The sequence below is a fragment of the Coccomyxa subellipsoidea genome (genome assembly GCF_000258705.1).
Source record: "Coccomyxa subellipsoidea C-169, whole genome shotgun sequence".
Lineage (NCBI taxonomy): Eukaryota > Viridiplantae > Chlorophyta > Trebouxiophyceae > Coccomyxaceae > Coccomyxa > Coccomyxa subellipsoidea.
The window spans coordinates 223,228-242,987 of NW_005178025.1; the positions used below are offsets into that span (position 1 = coordinate 223,228).

Here is a 19,760-nt window from a genome sequence, read left to right on the forward strand (position 1 = left end):
AAATGAGATGAAGTAGAGAGGGGCAACAGTTGGGAAATACGCAGTTGAGAAGGCCACGTTGCTGATATTTTAAAGGTGACATGGTTTTGTGTCAGGCACACATGCTGTGCCACATGCAAGCAAGTTGGGTGCATCAACTCAAGAGGGAATGTCCAAGTAATCTGCCATTGCAGGAGTTGATGATAAGTGTCAAGAGACGGTACGTGTACAAGTCGTTTGTAGAGAGACCATTGTTATGTATTACTTAAATCACTCAAATTTTCATATTGCTGAGCTGCCAGACCTGCCACGGGTGTCCACTTCTTAGCTTTGCATGCTGTCTGCCTGCTAGGGACCGCCCAAACAGTAAAGCACCATCTTGTCAAGCAACTGCCAGGGTGCTCTTCCCTTATACTAATCTATCTTAATTCTGAGGAAGACTGTCAGCGGAGTTGTGTTATTGTGGGATAACATAAAGGTGCATCCTGACCAGCGCGGTGTGGGTCACAACAAGTTAATTCTTATGACCGTTGATTCGACGGTTATGACCGTTTATTCATATGACCGTTATAAGTGTTACTTCTAGTTGCTGCTTGCACCTTACCAAACCTGGTAAACTCAGCTGAAAATCATTTACATGAATCTAAAGCATTGCAGAGAACCCGGCAAATCCTGACACACGCTTGAGTGGAGCTCTCAGCATCTTTTGAGACAGGCTCCCCACAAGGGCATTTGCAAGGGGCGCACACAAGTTCGATGCACCTAGTTGACACAACAAAAACCGTCATACGAAAAATTCTTCAAAGTCATTCTTGCATGCCTGGCTGTGAAGAGCATCATTCACACAAATTGTACAGTGCGCCTTGAGGGTCGTGGCCATGACTCATGGCACTCTATGGCATGTGCCATGTTGTAGATTGTACAAAGTACCCATGTGCTTGTACACCTTTCCTTTATTTATGCCATCCATCCTTCCACAAATTGGATCATCATCTTAGAAAGGCATTCATAAAAAATCATTCCATCTTGCCGCTAGCATGCCTAAGACCCATGGACAACAGCCATGCAAGTCATATCCTCACCACATTTGTGCTTGAGCTAGGGACATCCTTCCCTCCTTACTCATCCACATCAACCCTCAATCACACGTAGCCACCCCGGCCGGCGGGGTATGGTATAAATTCTGAGCACTGCCCACGGTTGATCGGGTCTTGCTTGGACCGGGCGAGTCCATCAAGGGGTGGGACTTGTGGCAGCCTTCACATGCAGCTTGTCTGCAGCCGCACCTTGCCTTTGGCAGGAAATGCGTGTACAGAAATCAAAACAACATTACTTATCCATAGGGATACTGGTGGGTGGGGCTCCGCAGCACCTGCCTCGCATAGTGCGCCTTGCAGGCCACAACTGCAGAGACTGCAGCATGCACTCCGTACATCACAACAGTCGCCACCATCCTGCACAGCGCACATCAGCCCTTTAACTGGAATGTCTTTCTGGAGTATTGAAAGATGATCCCAAGTACCTTGTACTGAGGAGAATCTATCGATCCATTGACTCAATGGCTTGGAGCCATTGACGCCCCCATCTGACCATATTAGCTTCCCGTTGAAGGGAAGAAGATTACTAGGCCGCCAGAGCAGTCGGTGAATGCCTGAAGGATGTGTACAGGCAGGTCCTGCTGTGTCACTTGTAAGAGCAAACAAGGGGCTTTATTAAGCATCCCCTGTCATGAAGGACCTCCAAGTTTGGCAAGCAAGTCGGGTGATTTCACGGGATGAGCAGCAAGCTACAGGCCTCGGCGCGCATATACAGCTCAGATAGAAGATATCTCAATCAAGCAAAGACCCCCAGGGTTTATAGACAGAGGGGAAGTATGGGGCGCTCACAGGACTAGGAGCAGGTTGTAGGTCTCTGCGCAGACGCGTTGGTCGGGCGCACATGGCGGCAGGTGCGCGTCATGCGTGAACAGCTGCAGCACAAAGAGGTGCACCAGCGAGGCCAGCGATGACAGCGCCGTAGTCATGAACGCCAGCATGGCAACCGCCTGCATGCATGCATGAATAATCCCACAATCCAGCTTTATCGCTCTCTGTTGCGAAGTACAGTCCTGGTCATCCACCCTACATGAGAGTGCAAGGAAATCCATATAGGTCCATGAACTTCCTTGAGGTCCGTACAGGAAGTCCATGAAGATGCGGACCCTTTAAGTATAGCGCATTGGGGTTACACCAGTCCATCTGTGAAGTGCCAATCAATGTATCAATGATCACGAGCGCCACAGATATCCCCTGTCACAGCCAGTTGCTAGAGGCTGCAAAGGGGCCCCAGAGCTTAATATTCTGGCTAGCTCTTTGAGCTTATAATTATCACCCAGCGATCTCAGATCCCGGGTCCCTGCACTGGCCGAACAAGAAAAAGTGACCAGCTGAAGGGAGGCTTGCCTTGAGCCCAAGCGAGCCGGCGGCTGCTTCGATGTTTGACCGCTGCCGCGCAACGCAGTCAGCTGCCAGAGCTTGAGTTCCGCCCACAGTGCCCAACAGACCCGTCCAGCAGAACAGCACCGCGCACACCTGGCACCCACATGGCAAATCAGTAATGCTTGCCAGGATGACTGATTCAAAGGAAGTGCAGCATTGTGACAAATAACAACGTTGAGCATAATGATGCTGCGCCACTGATAGTTCTGCCTTGGGAAGGGTTAAGTTAGGACTGCTGCAGCATGCAGCAAAGAATGTTTTCAGCTAAGGCCTGAAGGTTCAAATACGGGGAATGGAGACACTTCAGTGCAGAGAGAACGCTGAGGAACCAAGCACTAGGAGAGTCACAGGCATGTGGGCACAGCTGCAAGCCAGGTGACACATGTCCTAGTGTCCTTACATCGGGAAGAGAGCACAGACAAACAAGGCAGTGCGAGCGCCAAGACAGGAGGTAGAGCTGCCTTTTAAATCAAATGCAATGCGATGCAAACATACAAGACACTCCAAGAGCAAGAGGGGCCAACCTTTGCAATTGGCACATCATAGAGGGCGGCTATGAGCGCCCCGGCATGCAGCAGGGTGAGCACGGACAGCAGCAGCCACAGAGCCACCCACGTGGTCGCACCCTTCCACAGCCGCATCTGCAGCAGATCAGGACATTCTCACAACTAACATTTTTCATGTTACTGATTTTTTTCTTCTTATTTCCCGCATTCCCTGCCAGAGGCAATTCGCCTCTGCAAACAACTGTGATACACAAAGGTAACAAATGGTTCTCCAGAGTCTGGTTTCCCATTGTACAAACATGCCATGCAAGCACCCACCACGGCAGGATGTTAACAGCAAAATGTCACCCACAAAACCCAAATTGGTGACTCCAACATATGACCCTTCCCCATAGGCATACACAGCATCGTATAGCTGTAGATGACAAAAGCTTTGTCATCATAATAGCAATGACCTGAGTATCCGGTTTAAATTGTGCAAACATGCCATGCAAGCACTCCCGTGCCAGGATACCAATCTCAAATGTCACCACCCAAAAGAAAATCGACTGGCAACTCCAATGACCCCTTCCCCTCACAGCAGCGTACAGAGCAGCACACAGCTGTAGATGGTTACTAATCTGCTTAATAACGTGATGACTCAGCGCACCGCGTCCCGGGCACGCTCGGTGCGCGGGTCGGCGGCGGCCGCCGCTGACGTGGCAGATGACATGGCGCCAGCTGGCACTGCTATGACCTGCCCACTGGGGTGCACATAGGGCAGCCACTGCACTGCCTGGGCAGGGGCAGCGGATAATGTAGCTGCGGAGTGAGAACCTACAGATGAAGCATCGGTGTCCAGCAGAGCGTGCCATGATTTTGGGGCCTGCGGTCACCACAGCAATACAGTTTCCTGATAAGCCTGCAGAAAGAGGTTCAGATGAAGAATATTTGGCGTCCGCATGCTCCTTTCCTCTCTGATTGTGCATTGGGCAGACGCAATTTAAGGTTTCATTTCAAAAAATATCAGCAATTGACGCTGAAAATTGACCTGAAGGACCGTTAAGGTTGGGACTGTTAAGGTTGCAGAGCAACGCTGCTTTATGGGTACAGTTTTCAACTTTTAGATTTGGAAGTTGAAGTGGGGCACCAGGCTGCTGGAGTGGGAGAGCGTGGAACGCCTGCTGCCGGAGGGCACGCTGTGCAGGGTGGATCGTCGGGGCGGCTGGGGGGGGGGTGCCCGGCTCCTGCTGAGATGAACACATCTCTGTCAGCAAATCCACAGATTCACCTTGAGTCAGACTCACTCAAGAACTCTCAGGTAATCCTTTCCAAGCAGTGTTTTATACAGGAGTTAATCTATCAATTGGGGAACCGAGGGCATCCAGTGTAGTCCTGTTTGATCCTACCCAAGCCCCAGCAAGACTCCCTCTCCATTCCAAACTTGTACGTCATCCCAAATCCGTCAAAAAGGGAGGTCAAGGGGAAATTCCAGCAGCGCGCATGCGCACCAGGTCATCAGACAGGAACTCCCCCCCAGACGCGCGGCCGCAGCACTTCACGCCGCACCCGGCCGCGACCGGCCGCTTGAACGCCGACAGCCGCCGCGAGCCGCTGCTGCGCCGAGAAGAACCCCCGGTGCAATTCGCGCTGTCAGCGTACCACAGCCGCCGCTGCTGCGGACAGCAGCACTCCTGAACCCCGCCCATTTGCCCCTCGCTTGGCCCATGCATCAAGCATTTCTGCTGCATTTCTGAATTTTGGTAACCGCTAAAGCCGCGGCTGCATCCATGGCAGCTGCAGGGTGAATTGTTGAATGTGTCCTGATCAGGCGGGTCTGAGGGGGTTCCCTCCCTCCAATGCGCCGGGGGGTCCGCCGGGGGTTCCCCCGCTGCGCAGGACCCCCCGATATGGCGGCCGGCGCGCGCCAGCTGGACTGCCGCCGCCGGCCAGCCCGGCAATAACTCATGCGATGTGCAATCTGCATCTGCATGTGTCTGCACCCTGTCCGGCCAACAATTGACTTTTCTCGCATCTGCTGTGCTGCTCTCTGCCGGCAGCAGAGGCTCCGTCAGGGGCTGGTATGCACCAAAGGGATCTGGGGCGATCCCTGACTGCTGCTGCATTGGCGAGCTGACAGAGGCCCAACTGCTGCTGTAGGGGATGGCTTGGCTGGCTGCTGACTCAGCCCTGCTTAGTGAGATCAGGTTGGGCGTTTCAGGCCGGCTGCGAGGGGTTGATCCACTCGTTGAGAGTGGCAGCCTGTCACCAGTTGGACGCTGCGATTTATGGTGCAGTATGTTGACTGGATGGTTGTGTGACTGCCTGCGCCCCTGACTTGGGCCCTGGTTAGAGGCCTGCCCCCAAGATGGCTCCGGCAACCCTGGCCAGCAACAAACAGTCTTCTTGTTTTTGTTTGTTTAGGGGCAAGCTTGGATCTGGCGAGTCCAACAAGGGGCAGGATGTTGCTAGCCTGTACCTGCAGCTTGTCTGCAGACGCACCTTGCCAGGCAGGAAACGCGTGTGACAAAGTAGTAAACGGGCAAGGGAGCTCTGATTGTGTGAGAGGAGATGGAAGAAAGCTTATGTGGGTGATTGTCCCCAAGGTCTGTCACCCAAAGATGCATGAGATGGGCTTGCCTGAGGATTGGAGGAGGGGATCTTGGAGGGGATCTGCAGGTCGACTGCCTCGCACCCATGATGCAAGGGACCACATATTCGAGGCCTCTGCATACCAAACAACGTCTTTCCGTTCAGGTCAAGGCCTGTGAATCTGCCTGCAGTTTAGCCTGCTAATCGAGATTACAATCGCGGCTTACTTAAACGAATGAAATGTGGAGAATGACCATCTCATCCCCAGTAAAGATCGATCAAGTTTAAAAAAAATACCCGGTCGATGCAGAAGTAAGAGCTCAACGTAAATGCTCCCCCGTAGCGCCTTATTGCTCTTGAATGTTCTTCATGTAATATTTATTTGATTTCCGGTCACTTTGACCGAAGATGTCATGGTGACGGCCTCATTGACCGTAAGCAATATCACGGCATGTGGTGAAATGTGACACGACCTGTCGTCCAGGACCTTCATTTTCAACCACTTTGCCTCTCTTGACCGTTTAAACCAACATGTTGAACCGCATGATCGAACAATCTGGCAATCAAGTCGCGCATGATCCTATGTTCTGGTCAATCCAGAAATTTTGAATCGCGCAGCCAACTTAGGCTTTCGATGTGAAGAGCACGGGAACTTCTCCCTCTGCGCCTTTCTTGAGCAGGCAAAGCAACAGTGCGACTCGCAAATAATAAAATCCAGATTGTCACTCGACTACGAAGGGGTGCAAAAGCTGTCATCGTCGCTCTCAGACTTTTGATCTCATGCTCCTCGCACGTGCCAGTAAGTCTCGTTCGAAGTTCCTGTTTTCGTGCCGTTCAAGTAAGGTTGCCCAAACTTGCACTTTTGAGCACTTTTGAGAGCAAAATCCTCTGAATACGTGGATTTCGGGTCTCGCCAGCATCTCCGGACGACGGGCATGCCTTGTAGCTCGCACGGCGCGGCTCTCGATGGGGATTCCCGCACGGCTGTGGCTCTGCATAGCACTGTGCTCGCTGGTTCTTTTCTTGACAAGTACACCATGCCAAGGTACTGAGAAGCTTTCTCTTCGCTAAAACCTCAAATATACTAGTAACCAGGAAAATTGCACGTCTATGTCCTGCTCATGGGTCCTTTGTCCACCACGTGTTGACCCCTCTGTCTGATACTAATAATTTATTTGACATGTATGCATCTTAAGAAAAAACGATTTCGAGCTCAACCCCAAGGGATAATAAGGGTCGCTACGTCAACCGATGCTCGCCTCTATTACCATCCTACAGCACGATCACCCTACCTCGAGGGACAAACCCACGCAAAGCATCTCTGGACGTGCAGCAGCTCATCACTGCTCAGTCAGATGTGTCTCAAGTAGCAGCTCGAGATAACGCTGTGCACTTGTGTCACGTTCTCAGGCCAGAGGCTCCGCGCAGCCAGCGAGCTAGCACCTGCGCCAGCTCCGCTGCGCTCGGTAACTCGGCCGCCTAAGCAGGCAGCGCGCAGCGGCGTTCCTCGCTCGGCAGCTGCCGCCGGCGAGCCCAGCCCCGGCCCCGGCCGAGCGGCCATCGCCCGGCTGGCCGCCGTGCGGCCGCCAGCGCCTCACCGGCCGGCTTTGCCGGATGCGCCGATTGCGCCGGCTTCAGCAGCCGCAGCGGACGCAGCGAATGCGCCGGCCGGGGCGGCCGAGCCGGCCGCTGCCGCGGCCGCTCCCGCCGCCGCCGCCTCGACGCTGTTTGTCGTCTGCGCTAAGAGCGCTACCGTGACTCAGCTCGGCAGGGGCAGGTGCGCGCCGTGCCCAATTCCGCTATACAACTCGGCCGGTGTGCAAGTGACGTATTCTCGCCACGGCTGTTGATTTGTCGTGTGAACGACTTTTTAGTCGGGTGGGTCACTCGTCAGCCCGATCCATGTGGTCACCCGGTGATGCTGGGGTTATGCCACGGCTGAAAACCAGCTAGGGCGCTGCAGATTTCTGCTTCAAAACGCAGTTTCTCATAACATGAATGCCTTGCAGGAATGCTTCCGTGGTGCTGGAGGGCGTGGATCCCTGGGCGACCTGGTTCACCGACAAGCCGGTGCACCGAGGCGGCAGAATAATGTCATCGCGATTCTTTGGGCCGGAGTTTCAGAACAATGGTAGGCGCTGGGCTCCCAACCTGCAACCTGCACCAATATTTGCAAAACCTTGAAATGCTTTCAACAGTCTGGTCTGTGGTAGCAACAAAACCAAACTGGACCGTGGGGCAAATCTCTTCCCTGAATTCTAGAAGAGAGGTTTGTGCTCGTCAAGTTGAGGCGTTTTGTCATGGACCTTGATGTCTTCTGTCTGGCTGGTTCCAGATGAATCCATGTGTGAGTGTGTTGATCCGCACTGTGTCACTGCAGGCTCTTGGATGCTCTTCCCAAACCTAGCACTGTACTCTGGGTGAGGCTCCTGGCTTTCTCTGATTCCAATCATGCCTGCATCCCCTATAATGTGCTGTAGCTGTGGCGCTGCATGCATCACTTGGAGCACAAATCCCTCCCTCTATTGTATTGTGCGCACCAGCAATCGTGCGTCACTTTCAATTGTGTGAAGCGCTTGAAACAGAAGCCTGCAGGCCTGCATGGCTATGGCTTTGTGCTTTACTTATGCTGACGATCGCTGCAGCTTACTCATCAGTGCTGCAGCAGCAGGATCACACAGTTTGTTAGTCATCCCTGTGGAGCAGAAGCTTGCTCATTTCGTGTATACACTTGCAGGGGATTAACAGGGACAAGGGAGCCAATTGACAGGGTGTTGATAATCACAGTGGGGTCCAACCCTGCTTACAGCAACTTCAGTGACTCATCCAGCATGCTGTCATCGATGTCCATTCTGTCCGATGGATCTGTCACATTCCCAGCCGTCACCCTGGGTAAAAGGTGAGCCGCCTGCGGGATCCACCCAACTCCTCATAGGACATGCTTACATCACACAGGTGTGCCAGTGTTGGATTTGATCATTTGCGTAGCACGAAGGAAGTTCTAGTGATCCCAGTGAGACGCATGTGATTCGGCTCTGGCCAGGCAATTGCTCATGTCTGCATTGCTAGCTAAGCATGCAAGAAGGCGGGAGTTTCATACAACGTGTTAAAAAACTTTGCCATCAGTAAGAAACACTGTCTCAGCTCACGCTCCGTACTCATCTGTGTCAGAATCATCTTGCCATCACCGGCACTTGTGAAAGATGGCCTTTGTGATCAAAGTCATCTCTGTCTGCCTTGGTGATTGCAGGCACCTGTATGCTCTGGAGATGGACTGAATTTGAGATGTGCATGCGCAGGGATATTGGCAAAGACACTGTGGCGGGCTACTACAGCAGCGTAAGAGGCACTTTCGCAGATGTGCCCACAGTTGTAAACGGCACAGCGATGGGACGCAGCAGAAACGCTGTCTTCTCAAACGTGGCACTCTTTGTGTGAGCCCCCTCATCCACCTCTGCTTCATAGGCACAGCTCGCATGTTTGATCCTGCATTAGTATCGGCTGGACCAGTCACAGCCATGATCTTACATCGGGATTACCTACAACAGTCAGAGCTAGAAATTCACCTTGGGATTGGCTACAACTGTCGCTGCTATATTCCTCAAGCCATCATGAGCAAGCTTGGCAGAAGCTTGACCATGGGCACCATAGTCAGTGCCCATACACACACTGTCTTACAGAGGAATTTATGATCAACAATGCTTTGCTGAGCCAGGAGAGCATCAAACAGGAAACAAAGGAGAATTATAGGCACAATGATACAGCTTACTGATCCTGTTGTAGGTAACACTGAAGTGCTGGATGTGTTGTGTTTTGCACAGGGAGACATCACTGTGTGGATGCAGCGTGCTGGGCACTTGTGGATGTCATAGTGCCAATGATGCACAAACCAGCGTCTAATTTCACAGCACACAGCGCTGCAGCAACTGCCGTTGAGCTCCTGAGCTGTGGTACAATGAAGTTTGAGCCACAGAGGGCAGATTTCTGGAGAGGAATAGTCGAAACGGCAACCACAAAAAGGCAGCAACAGGCGCAGCAAATGCTGCCAGGTCAGATAAGGGGTCTCACATGATGGAGTGGCACAGAATTGCCACCAAATGAGACCCGGGAGAAGCAAGCGTTTAAATGCACCCCTGGGAATTCAAATTCAAATTCAGTTTCTTGGAGTGGGGGTGCCAAACTGCTGCTGTCTGCCATTTTTCTTGGCCTTTCAAGTATTTGTCAGGCCAAGGCCCTGTGGGAAAATTTTGCCGCAAGGGAGAGAGGGATATTTCTGAGCACATCCTTTCAAATCTCTTATCCCCGATATGACAAAAAAGGGCGACCTCTTTTCTTCCTTGGCTCTTCTTGGTGTTTCTTTTCATCTCCTGTGACGAGGGTCGGTGCGTTTGATGCCAGCAATGCAGTTCTTGTATTTTATTAGATACCAGGGGCGCTTATGGCTAACTGTTCATTTTGGGGTTTCATTCGAGTTGAATCCGCTGTTCTGTGACGGACAAAGAGTTTTGATTTCATTCTGGACTGTGAAGACAGCCTTTTTGGGCAGTGAATAGGGAGAGCTCGTATGTGTTGTGTGACTGGGCTTGGCAATGACTCATGATTATGGGAACAATGGCATTTGGATGGTGCAACATCCATCCAAACTCCATGATGTTTGGGGTGTGTTTCAAATGTTGCTGCTGCTGTTTGTTTGCATCGGTGTTGTTTAGGTTGCTGGAAATGATGAGAGTTTGAGGTTGAAATCCTGAAATGCTGCAGGATAGTAGCATGCAATCCTCCCTGCATGCTACATCCCCATGGGGTGTGTACATGTGCCATGATGATTTTGGTGGTCACGAAAAAGTCTTTGTTGTTGAGAGTTGTGTGACAATTTGTGCCTGAGTGATGCCATGCGTGCGAGACTTGGCATATGGATGTCATATTGGAGACAGTCTGAGGTGTCAGTTTGTGTGCAAACTCAATTTTGTGTGCTGTGAGGGGCTGACCCTGAACAGCTGTCATCCGAGGTGCAGAGGAAGTCATTTGCAAATTGCCCGCTGCAGTCAAAAGTTATCAAAGTGGTGAGTAGTTATAATTCATGAAAGCAGCAAGTAAATGACGTTGATTGCAGAATTTGTGATAAAAGTATTATATGGACTGCTGTAGCCACGATACGTCATCTCAAGTTCTGAAGCCTCAAATATGCACGAGATGATTATTGTGCATGTCTGCAGCCTGCCCAACTTGCTAGGTCAGTTGTTGGCATGCTTCACTGAAGTGCTCAATCATTTGCTGAAAGTCACAACCGGTCTAGAGCTAGGGAAAATCCCCGCCCCATTGAACACATCTTGCAGTCCAGTTTATTGTCCTTGAAAAGTCCTTCGGTATCCCTATATTGCCTTCCTCTCTCCCTCTCACAACTCCTCTACTTCATACACTCCCTAAAAAACGACTAGCAGCCCAGAAGCAATACTTAGATCAGTGAGAGAGCTGCCAAGGCTATACTCCTTGCATGTGCTTGCCAGGCCTGACGGCCCGATCAAGCTGACACCGCCCGAACTGGTAACATAGATATGCAGTATAGTGTAACAGCGTGCTCCGCCTACAGGTCATCGGCTTACTAATGACCAGGGGATCACACAATCTGGTCACATGGACTTTTTGCGTGCCGGCAGCGAGCCAAGTCGCGGCGACAGCATCGGCCGCGGCGAATTCTGCGGCGAGGCGAGGCCGTTTGGGTACCGGAAATAGGTCCAAACGTTCGCCATGTAGTTTGACAGCGACCACACCTGCAGCAGCACGGGCAAGCTGAAATGCCCAACCAACTGATCATTTTGTATCCACAGGAATACATGACACAGGAAAGATTTTACAAATGTATCCCAGCGGCTGTTGAACAACAACGCTATGCTGGGCACCAGAAAGCCTAAATTTGCAAGATTCGTCACCGCTGCACACTATGCGACAGCTCATGCATTGCTACAAGTGGCAATTGTTGCAGTCTCAATACATGCGGCGATTTCCCTCCTAGTCGCATGGACACGCGTTTGATACAGTCAACTCTGGATCTGACCAGCTGATGATGCACCACAACAAGAGTAACTGCCCCGCTCTTCAGTCTGCACCCAACGCGCACCTCTGAGTGGCTTGAATGCCCTCAACCTGCCCTGTTCCGAAGACACAGCAAAGAACTCTAATGTGTGCTGCAACCTAATTCAGCACCCCTGAAGGGTGAGAAACACGCGCGCACCGCCAGGAACGCCCCCGCCCAGAGCACGATGAGCGCCGCGCGGGCGGCCCAGTGCAGGGCCTCTAGCACTTCCTCGCTGCGCCCCAGAACATTGTGCGCCTTGTGCAGCAGCAGCAGCGCGCTCAGCGCCGCCATCTGCAGCGCTGTCTTCCACTTGCCCAGCGAGTTCACCTTCACCGCCTGCGCAGCCGTGCATGCGGATCAGAAATGAGTTCAAAGTGCCCTGCGCGGAGCTCACGATCTTGGCGGAGCGCATCTCCTGGCACATATAGAAGCAGGCCTCTCAGGATCTGCGAGAGGTTTCTGCACAGTTACAGGAGCCATAAGACGCCCCTGCCTTTGGCTGACACACCCATCCCCAGCACAAAAAGAGAATGCACACCAGCTGCATGGCTGCCTCCGTAAGAACAATCACCGCAGGTCAAAGGTTGCAAGCGCATGCACGGAAAACGATGGAGGGACTCCATGGACCACTTGGAGCATGCAGCGCACAAGCCTGTCACCAACGGCAGCTGCAGAAGCTCGTTGTGCATTCATCAACGAGCTTGGTGCTCCCGATTGTGCCTGAGCCACTACCGCAGGGGGGCAATGTACCACACGCAGGGAGACACAGACGCAGGCTTCTGCCTCGTCACCAGGCATTGTGAATGCAACATCTCCCCGCAATCCCCTCAAAGGACCGCCCCATACTTAATACGGGCCCATTCACACACATCTCCCTCTTTCAGAAGATGACGATTGGGAACCTCAATGGAGAATTGCAGATTGCAAGGAAGAAGTACCTTGTGCGCGCCGCCTCCGGATGAGGCGGCCCACTCGCGCAGGGCGCTCATGGTGATCTCCCGCCCGATCATGATGACTACAGGGATCGCTAAGTCCTTGTGACTAAGCGGCTCTGGTGGCGACACAGCCAGGAGCACCAGCACTGTGGACACCATGATCTTGTCCGCCACCGGGTCCAGAAACGCCCCAAACGCCGTGGTCACTTTCATCTGCGCGCGCACCCCAGGACAGCATTTCGGTTCATTTCTCCAGGATGTACCCAATTTATTTCGGAAGCCACCCCGCGCATATGAAGCGGGTTTCCAGGGGCATTGCTGCTTGTGCGCGGTTGCAAAAAACCACTGACTCATCCCATGCATGACAGAAGAATGCACATGCCCACATGCTACTGAGGGCAACCATGCACAAGGCATATGCCCTTTCCTGACGAAATGGTGATCACATGATCATCTCTTCACAACCCACTGGTTATTGTGACGAGGAGTTCTTGATTCTGGGTCCTGTGCCGTGCATGCAGAGAATTTGTGGACTAAATCGCAGCCCCATGGCATGTGTAAGCAGGCTGCACGCTGCCTGCTTGTGCCATGCGCGCTGTAATTGGGTGCCTCATCTGGTTGCTATTGACGAGAGGAATACACACCCTGCGCGCAAGGTAGCCGTCGGCCCAGTCGGTGATGGCAGCGACTATGAAGGTGATGGCCGCCATCAGAGGCGCCAGCCGGTGGGGATGGAACCAGAGCACGACTAGTACAGGCACCAGCAGGACCCGCAGGAAGGTGAGCAGGTTTGGCGCTGTCAGCAGCGGCTGTGCCTGCCTGCTCTGCTGCTGCAGCACGCCTGAGGGCCGCTCCTCCCTGGCCCGCTGCCTGTAGTAGTCGCTGCGGCGGTCTATGGGCGAATCCAAGGATTCCTGCAGGTGCAGATTGTGGCTGTCACGTGTGGTTCATGCAAAGTGCAAAGCAATCACGGATGAAAGATCATCGTATCACTGCCGATGCATTAAATGAAGTAGACATTCGCTGCATCACAGTGAATGTCCTGCTGGTTTTGGACGTGCTGAGCAATCGCGAAGGCTGCAACAGGCTAAGATGCGTCGAACACGACAGAAGAGTACAGTGATCGCTCAAAAGAAATCAAAGATAATTCGTGAGATTCACTGCATTAGATTCGAAAGGTGCGCTCACTTCAGGGCTGACTCCAAGCAAGGGAATCCTCTGGATGGGAGGGCCTGGTTTGCTGCCCATGCTGGTGGCAGGGCGCCACCAACGCTTCTCTTACGTAATTACAGCGATGTCAATACTTGTCTGAACTACCTAACTGGTTTCTAAGGGCCCCTTCTCTTTACTAGTCGCAAGTAGCCACCGACCTAGGTTTCGCTAGAAGGCAGCAGATCGTAAGGCGGGCACCTAACCCGAGCAAGGTCACCCTGCAAGTATTTATATGGGTCAGTAAACGATTGGACTCTGTAAACATCTCCAGGATCACCATTTGGCCATTTCGCGGCTTTTGGAGATTTTCATATGACGACCCCTGTCATGCACATCTAGGGTTGTGAACGTAACCCTATCTCTGATGTGCATTGCGGCTGCGCTGCAGAATTTGCAAAAGAGAGGCTGCCAAGAGGTGCAAGCAGCAGCCCGGACGCGTGGGATAGTGTTGGCAGACAGCAGACACCATGCCGCCCGCCGCTGCAAAGAAGTCTGTGAGTTTCAGAAGTGGATTTCTCCTGGTTGCCTGTCACAAAGAAGCTTCACTGGGCTTGTTTGGATCAGATCGCAACATCGCAGCCTTGAAAGTGTATTCACAGTCAGAAAATTCAGAAGCTGATTAGCAAGGGATGTGCCCCAATCTTACCTGCTGCTGTATGTGTCTGTGCAGAAAAAGTCCCAGGAGGGCATCAACACAAGGCTCGCCCTTGTGATGAAGAGTGGGAAATTCACACTGGGCACAAAGACTTGCCTAAAGTGCTTGAGATCAGGCAAAGGTGAGATGCCTTCTGTCTTGGAGCCGAAGGGACAACTACCGAGTTCAGCCACACTAGGAGGAGCAGCGATCACTGTTTACAGCTCGCAGCAGCCATTCTGCTACGATAACGTTGGATGTACATGGATAAATGGCAGCCTGGAGTGCACATATAAGCGAATTAGTCAGGCTGAGAGTTTTCCTGTGGAGGATGCTCACCGATTTAGTATATATATGTACTGATTTTGGTGCTGTTTGTGTTGCTGCAGCCAAGCTGATCATCATCAGCAACAACACACCCCCGATCAAGAAGTCTGAGATCGAGTACTACGCCATGCTCTCAAAGACTGGCGTGCACCACTACACTGGAAGTGAGTTGCTTTCCTACCTTTCCACCCAGCCTATAAAGGATTTGGCGATCACTTCAGAGATGCATTGGACTCCATGACTGCAGTCATTTGCACTTTTTACTGTGCATGTGTATTATATTGCTCAAGTATCCACCCATTTGTTGATGATCAAAGAAGTGGTGTCTGTGGTGACTTGTTCTGTGCACGTTGATTGTATTAATATGCATATTCACAGTTGCTGGTGCTCCTGCAGACAATGTGGAGCTTGGTACAGCCTGCGGAAAGTTGCATCGTGTCTCAGTGCTTGCCATCACAGATGCAGGTGCGCTGCCTTTCCCTCCTGAGCCAAGGCTGCACTGCTGCCTTGATGTTGCTGTGTGCTTCAAAGGGCGCTTTGGTGCTGTGGAAGAGGCGGCTTGTGCACAGTATCGTATTTATGGCGCGTCAGCAGAGAGCATCTTGCCTAATGCGGGTGGACAATGGCTCTGTATCCGCATGGGTCACTAATGCTAATGCATGTTTGTATCTTGCAGGTGACTCTGACATCATCAAGGCGACCCCCAACGAGTAAATGCAGCCTCAATATGCGTTACCAGATGCACAGCGGGTCTTTTTTGGCGTGTTGTTGTCAGATCAGACAGCAAGCCTTGGCTCGGCTGGAGAGCAGATGGTAAGGCTCAGCCAAGTAGAGGTCATGCGACTGAGCCATTGGGAGCCATGCTGTTGCGGATGGGATCATTGTTTCTTTAGTTCTATTGGGACACCTCTGCTGAGCATGGCATCTGAAGCCCTTACCTACAAGTGACTGCTGTAACAATAGGAGATTTGGCCCATTAGTGAGAGAGGCGGCAGCATCAGGCGACAAAATTTGCGACTACTGCATAGCTCTTGCCTGTCACAAACATGGGCATGCACATCATGAAGACATGGAGGCATTCAGAGGTGCAGATTGCACTAGGTCACACTTGCGCCGCGCAAGTCCACGTGTGGGCTGTTCCACCTCAGGTGGCTGGTGCATGCACCGATGTGTTACCCAAATCATTGGCTTTGCCTGCATATGGACCATTTAATATGCATTGCAGCTCCAGCTTCTTCACCAAATGCAGTCCACACATACACAGAAAGTAGCGCATAGAAGGAGGGCTTCAGTCACGGGTCACACCAATGGAGGGTTCGCCGCCCACTGGCCGAAAGGGGTTCCAGGCTGGCGGTGGCAACTGCTCTCGAGCTCCTGCACGCGACTCAACATCGAGAACCCAGCAATTTCGGTCTCAATTGAACTGCTTGGAGTCTTCTCAAATATAACGACAAATCCGTCCAGAGCAGACGGAAGAAATGGCGGAGAACGGCAAGGGAGAAGAGATCAAGGTGTGTGTCTATCGCCTGGTACTCGAAAAGTAGCCATTGCTGTATTTCAAAAAACATGCCCTAATGTATGGTGGAGCTTTCAATGTCAAATTTGACTCTGACGCACGTAGTTGTTAAGCAACAAACCGATCTTTCTGCACTGTAATGTGTTGATGGTAACTTTTTTGCTCCATTTCACATGTTGAGATTATGGAGGATGTGAGACCATGGGAATTACAACATCTGACTTCCATCAACCATCAAGTCGAGAGCATCGCCGGTCGTTAGCAAAGCGTGGGCTTCAGTGACGAGCTGGACCCTGTTTTGCGTGCGTAGGCATCATCCCCTTCACCAGTCTTTGGATCGGCGTCTACTTTCGGTGCTGGTACTGGGTTTGGTGGATTTAAGGGCGTGGGCGCCGCGGCATCTAGCAGCCAGGCTGAGAAGCCTGAGGATGACACGCCTCCTGAGGAGGGAAGTGGTGAGACGGAGGAGGAGTGCCAGGCCGAGTTCAGACCAATTGTGCAATTGGAAGAAGTCGAGCGCGTCTCTGGCGAGGAGGGCGAGAAGACTCTTGCTGACTTGTACGCTCCTTCATCCTAACCAGTCTGATTGCTGCATTTGCTGCTCATTTTCGCATATGCATGTGCCATTATCTGGCTGAGATGTAAAGGTTCCCATCTTTCACATCTTCGTAATTTTTCCTGAAAGTCTTTTCTCGAGTGACCCTTGAAATAGCTCTCTGTAGGATCCCGTCCTTACCAGCATGCGTGTGCCTGCAGCAAGAGCAAGCTGTACCGCTTCGACAACGACTCTGGGGAGTGGAAGGAGCGTGGCATTGGGCAGGTGAGGCTGCTGGAGAGCAACGACACCGGCAAGATCCGCCTGCTCATGCGCCAGGAGAAAACCCTCAAGATCCGCGCCAACCATTTCGGTGCGTTACTGCCCCCTGGCAGATAATATAGGGGCTGCTGTGCCCGCTGACTTTGCACTTCACCAATGATTTTCAAGTTCACACAAGCTGCCCTATGCTTGTGGAGCCTGACATTGTTGGCATGATTTGCCCTCAGTCAACTGTCACCTGCAAATCGTGCAGGAGAAATGCGATGCAGTTGACTTTGTTGCAGATCGGCCCTGCTCTGAAGCTTCTTGATAGCTCCTTCACCCTGCTCTTGCTGTGGCGCCGGTATTAGTGCCATGCCAGACTCCCCTATGCACTTGTGCGTCAGGCAAACTTCGCTGCACGCCCTTCCGTGCACCATATCCTGTGTGATTCATGCATCTTAATACCTTCCCTATTTCTTTCTCTTGTGGATTAGATAATCGCTCACATGGCGCGTGCTGGTGCCCTGCAGTGATGCCCGGCACGAAGCTGCAGGAGCACAGCGGCAGCGAGAAGGCCTGGGTCTACTCCACTGTCGACTTTGCCGACGAGGAGCAGAGGCCTGAGCTCTTCTGCTTCCGCTTCTCCAGCATAGAGAGTGCGCCCCTCCTGACTTTTTAATTAAGTTTTATGCTTCACCAAGTCAGGGCGTATTTTGAGTGTCTGATGACGACTTTTTGTGCTCTGTGGACCTGCTTGCTATCGTCAGGGCATGCATGGTTGTTCCAGGCATTGTGGTTGCCTAACACAATGCGCTTTGTCTCTCTGCTTCCTGAACGTGGCACGATGTCTCGCGTGCTGAGGTTATGGCAGCTGAAAAGAAACAAGTGCAACGGCAGCTTCAGCCCAGTGCAGAGGTCACGTCTTTCTGAGTTGATTATTTGGCCTACGGCTTTATGCGTCAACGTTGCAGAGTGCCAGATAGGTTGCTGGTTGCCTGATGGTGGACTCCGTCAATGTTGCATGAGTGTCAGGTCTTGCTGAGCTGGCTGTTTGGCTGACGGCAGGGGCCCAGGAGTTCAAGAAGAACTTTGAGGACGCGATGGCGCACAATGAGAAGTCCCTGGCTGCAGACGAGGAGCAGGGCGAGAGCCCTGGAGAGGAAAAGGAAGAGGCAGGGGCCGCCAAGGCAGAGCACGCAGCCAAGGAGGCTGCGGCAGACGAGCTTGCCGGCAAGGTCGGACAGGTCAAGGTGTCCGAGGAAGATGACAAGTCGAGCCAGGCCTGATACATGGCTGAGTCATATCAGTGCCAAGGGCAGGACGTGACGGGCTTGATGAGACAGTAGATTGCTCAGATGGCTGCCTTGCCCCCTGGCAGGGTCAGAGACAGAATGTGGAATTAGTCGTGGCTCAGGTGCAGACGTCAGCAAGAGCCGTAAAGCAACTATTGCAGTGTCATGCGGCGCTTGGCTGCTGCCAACAATCTGCCGCGCCGGGTGTGCTTGGGAAACCTACCCTGTCGCAGAACAGGTTTGTCCCGTAAGACCGCAGGATCAGTGGCGGCTGGCAATCAATATTTGCTGATTTGGTGAGGCAGATTACACTCTGGTGTCGGCTGTGAGGATGGATCTGTTTCTTGGTGTGTGTGCCTGGGTGCTGGGTTTTTTTCTGATCCCCTGCATGCACATGGGCGCACCTTGCTTGATGTGTGGGGTAATATGCTGGGTGTGCCACAACTGTGGCAAACATCTTGGTGTGTGATTTGTCAGTCCTTGTCTTGTGGTGCAGAAACTGAGAATAGCCTTGAATTAGACATGTTGTGTCTTCCTTGGGTTAGGAGGGATGAAGGGTGGGTTTTGGGACGTCTGTAGGGGTATTGTGTGCCAATCGAGGCGGCTGCATGTTTGATGACTCAAATCACTCAAGGAAATCTTATATCACCCGTAGGAATAAAGAAGAGCAATGCTCTGACCCAACAGCATTACAACCAAATGAGAAGGTATTGCATGCATCTCAGTAAGTCTAATATTGCATTTGAAGCTTCTACATTTTGTCCTCCTCTGTCCAATTATTGGCCTCCATAACTGTCCCAAACTGTTTTTAAGACTGGAAAAAGATACGTGGTGCTGCATTTGCAGCATTCGCAATTCTTGCCCACACACAAATTACATGCAAGGCCCTGCAACATCCCACACATGGGATGCCATATGCATCACCGCTTAAGCTTGGGCGATTCTTGCACGGGCACTTCATTTGCAGGGCGCGCTGAGCCGACAGCAGCTGCAGCTCCACCTGTAGAGCATTTGCATAGAAACATCATAGACTCGGCATCTTTGCACGAAACTTATTGCTACCCCATAGGCAGGAACAGCTGCTGTGTCATAAATATGAGTTGGTGTCATGATGGTGCTTTGAAGAGAAGGTAGGAGAGACCCACCTCCCACTGCCAAGAGGCCAGCCCCCTTAGCGAGGCCACCCAAGCCACCTCCACTCTTCACCACCATGGCAGCTTTCGATCCCAGCGCCAGCATGCCGGCACCCATAGCCCTGAAGCAATAGCAACCGAGCGATATATTCTGCAATTCTGAGTACCGTATTGTCTAGATAGATTTACAGAAGGTCCTGTGCGTGAAGACACTGTTGTGAGAATTTAATTTGTGGTCTCTTGAATTGTGAGACAAATAGCAGAATACCTAAGCACGACGCCCAGCTTGTAATCCCCCATGACCTC

The 19,760-nt window shown here is 52.2% G+C and overlaps 6 protein-coding genes across 6 annotated transcripts; 3 read left to right on the plus strand and 3 right to left on the minus strand.

The window, feature by feature from the left end:
• Positions 1 to 1,312: 1,312 nt before the first annotated feature.
• COCSUDRAFT_58307 (hypothetical protein) lies at positions 1,313 to 4,910 on the minus strand (the record flags this gene model as incomplete). Its single annotated transcript, XM_005644046.1, has 8 exons — positions 1,313 to 1,433; positions 1,866 to 2,023; positions 2,508 to 2,549; positions 2,981 to 3,097; positions 3,612 to 3,737; positions 4,092 to 4,208; positions 4,453 to 4,617; positions 4,710 to 4,910. 8 exons carry the CDS (start codon positions 4,908 to 4,910, stop codon positions 1,313 to 1,315), a joined length of 1,047 nt encoding a protein of 348 aa, XP_005644103.1.
• A 1,589-nt stretch (positions 4,911 to 6,499) lies between these two features.
• On the plus strand, positions 6,500 to 9,405 carry COCSUDRAFT_44430 (hypothetical protein; the record flags this gene model as incomplete). Its single annotated transcript, XM_005644047.1, has 7 exons — positions 6,500 to 6,578; positions 6,944 to 7,310; positions 7,543 to 7,664; positions 7,914 to 7,953; positions 8,271 to 8,432; positions 8,833 to 8,893; positions 9,355 to 9,405. The coding sequence occupies 7 exons, from the start codon at positions 6,500 to 6,502 to the stop codon at positions 9,403 to 9,405; spliced, it is 882 nt and encodes a 293-aa protein (XP_005644104.1).
• Positions 9,406 to 10,621: 1,216 nt separating this feature from the next.
• Positions 10,622 to 14,000, minus strand: COCSUDRAFT_67701 (CDP-diacylglycerol--glycerol-3-phosphate 3-phosphatidyltransferase). The gene is made up of 5 exons (XM_005644048.1): positions 13,730 to 14,000; positions 13,186 to 13,455; positions 12,545 to 12,754; positions 11,763 to 11,942; positions 10,622 to 11,301 (listed from the first exon to the last, which is right to left on the minus strand). The coding sequence occupies exons 1-5, from the start codon at positions 13,787 to 13,789 to the stop codon at positions 11,161 to 11,163; spliced, it is 861 nt and encodes a 286-aa protein (XP_005644105.1). The 5' UTR covers positions 13,790 to 14,000; the 3' UTR covers positions 10,622 to 11,160.
• Positions 14,001 to 14,150: 150 nt separating this feature from the next.
• Positions 14,151 to 15,692, plus strand: COCSUDRAFT_34169 (ribosomal protein L30). The gene is made up of 5 exons (XM_005644049.1): positions 14,151 to 14,247; positions 14,424 to 14,529; positions 14,777 to 14,878; positions 15,111 to 15,179; positions 15,391 to 15,692. Exons 1-5 carry the CDS (start codon positions 14,221 to 14,223, stop codon positions 15,426 to 15,428), a joined length of 342 nt encoding a protein of 113 aa, XP_005644106.1. The 5' UTR covers positions 14,151 to 14,220; the 3' UTR covers positions 15,429 to 15,692.
• Positions 15,693 to 16,678: 986 nt separating this feature from the next.
• On the plus strand, positions 16,679 to 17,708 carry COCSUDRAFT_19280 (RAN binding protein, RANBP1; the record flags this gene model as incomplete). Its single annotated transcript, XM_005644050.1, has 3 exons — positions 16,679 to 16,788; positions 16,987 to 17,138; positions 17,560 to 17,708. Coding segments are annotated over 3 exons (411 nt in total), but the record flags the coding sequence as incomplete, so codon positions are not given.
• Positions 17,709 to 19,241: 1,533 nt separating this feature from the next.
• Positions 19,242 to 19,572, minus strand: COCSUDRAFT_58312 (hypothetical protein; the record flags this gene model as incomplete). Its single annotated transcript, XM_005644051.1, has 2 exons — positions 19,242 to 19,321; positions 19,467 to 19,572. 2 exons carry the CDS (start codon positions 19,570 to 19,572, stop codon positions 19,242 to 19,244), a joined length of 186 nt encoding a protein of 61 aa, XP_005644108.1.
• Between the last annotated feature and the right edge of the window lie 188 nt (positions 19,573 to 19,760).

Excerpts from the sequence above, each read along its gene's own strand:
- COCSUDRAFT_67701 (XM_005644048.1), bottom strand. The coding sequence starts at position 13,789 with ATGGGCAGCAAACCAGGCCCTCCCATCCAGAGGATTCCCTTGCTTGGA. Across the intron at positions 13,456-13,729 it reads TGCTTGGAGTCAGCCCTGAA|GAATCCTTGGATTCGCCCAT; the intron begins GTGAGCGCACCT and ends CTGCACCTGCAG. Across the intron at positions 12,755-13,185 it reads ACGGCTACCTTGCGCGCAGG|ATGAAAGTGACCACGGCGTT; the intron begins GTGTGTATTCCT and ends GTGCGCGCGCAG.
- COCSUDRAFT_34169 (XM_005644049.1), top strand. The coding sequence starts at position 14,221 with ATGCCGCCCGCCGCTGCAAAGAAGTCT. Across the intron at positions 14,248-14,423 it reads CCGCCGCTGCAAAGAAGTCT|AAAAAGTCCCAGGAGGGCAT; the intron begins GTGAGTTTCAGA and ends GTGTCTGTGCAG. Across the intron at positions 14,530-14,776 it reads GTGCTTGAGATCAGGCAAAG|CCAAGCTGATCATCATCAGC; the intron begins GTGAGATGCCTT and ends GTGTTGCTGCAG.